Source organism: Dufourea novaeangliae, unplaced genomic scaffold (genome assembly GCF_001272555.1).
Source record: "Dufourea novaeangliae isolate 0120121106 unplaced genomic scaffold, ASM127255v1 scaffold912, whole genome shotgun sequence".
In the NCBI taxonomy this organism is placed as follows: domain Eukaryota; kingdom Metazoa; phylum Arthropoda; class Insecta; order Hymenoptera; family Halictidae; genus Dufourea; species Dufourea novaeangliae.
Window position 1 is genome coordinate 11,614 of NW_015374790.1, and position 1,160 is coordinate 12,773.

General features: G+C 36.7%; 1 protein-coding gene across 1 annotated transcript in view; it reads right to left on the minus strand.

The window, feature by feature from the left end:
- Positions 1-1,072, minus strand: part of LOC107193220 (piggyBac transposable element-derived protein 1-like) — a gene marked incomplete at both ends in the record, with an annotated part of 1,460 nt that extends 388 nt beyond the window's left edge. Inside the window, one exon of the mRNA XM_015582625.1 lies at positions 14-1,072. Coding sequence (XP_015438111.1) covers positions 14-1,072 — 1,059 coding nt within the window. The remainder of the gene's footprint in view (positions 1-13) is intronic.
- Between the last annotated feature and the right edge of the window lie 88 nt (positions 1,073-1,160).

Sequence of the window (1,160 nt, forward strand, 5' to 3'; positions counted from 1 at the left end):
TCCTCAAAACTACCTCTGGGCACAGATTTTTTCATGAAATTTTTCTTCTCTGGAAGTTTATTATTTGGTATCCTGTTTTGTTGCACAGTTCCCACTGTGTGAATTCCTGATTTAGCTAAAAAAACTACCAATGGCAAAGAGGTATAAAAATTATCAAAGTATATGATATGGTTTTGCTTTCTTGGCACTCCTCGAAGCAAACGAACTACAACATTTCCTGTTGCACCAAGATCTGGTTCATCTGTGAGCTTCTCTGTATTCTCTTGTCCAGAATATACCTCAAACTTGTGGGCATATCCCATCAAATCACAGAGAACATATAATTTGAAGCCCCATTTATGGGGCTTCTTAGGCAGATATTGCTTTAAAAAATGCCCTATTTTGGTAGAACACATCTGTTCATCCACAGAAAGTATTTGATTCATTGGCACTGTGGCAAACCTCTCATTGAGATGCTTGATAACAGGGCGGATTTTATAAAGCCTGTCATGTTCTGGATGACCTATAGGTTTGTGAAGATCATTGTTATTAAAATGTAATGATAACTTTATTTTCTCAAACTTGTTCAGTGGCATTGTTGAAGAAATGGGCTCATATCCAAACTTTGGCGACCAGTATGATCTTGTGCTAGGAAATTTGATTACTGACATGTACAATAATATACCAAAGAACTTATACAAATCATATTCTGTAAATGTTATAGATGAACTGGGATTACTCTGTATTATATATAAATTTGTCTCCTCTACTAATGTTTTGATAAAATCTTCAGTGATAAAATGGTTAAAACATTGATATGGGGTTTCTAGGTGTGATAGACCACCTGAAGCAGTAGAACTCCCCAAGAAAGTAATTTTATCTGTGTCATACACCAGATTCCTTTTTTTCCAAATCAAGCTTCTTTTGTCAAATGGAAAACTGGATGAAGACTGCAAATTGGATGAAGTTGATGGGTGAGAGGGTTCTTGATCTTCTGTTTCTACAAGAGGAGGATCAATGTCAGCAGTTTCATCCACATCATCCACATCATCATCATCATCATCGTCGTTCTCCTCCTGCAACACTCTTATAACTTCATCAGAATCGCGGTTTTCATAATCGGAATCTTGGTCATCGAGGTCATCTTCTGAGAGCCAACCGCCTTGTAACTTACTAAGATA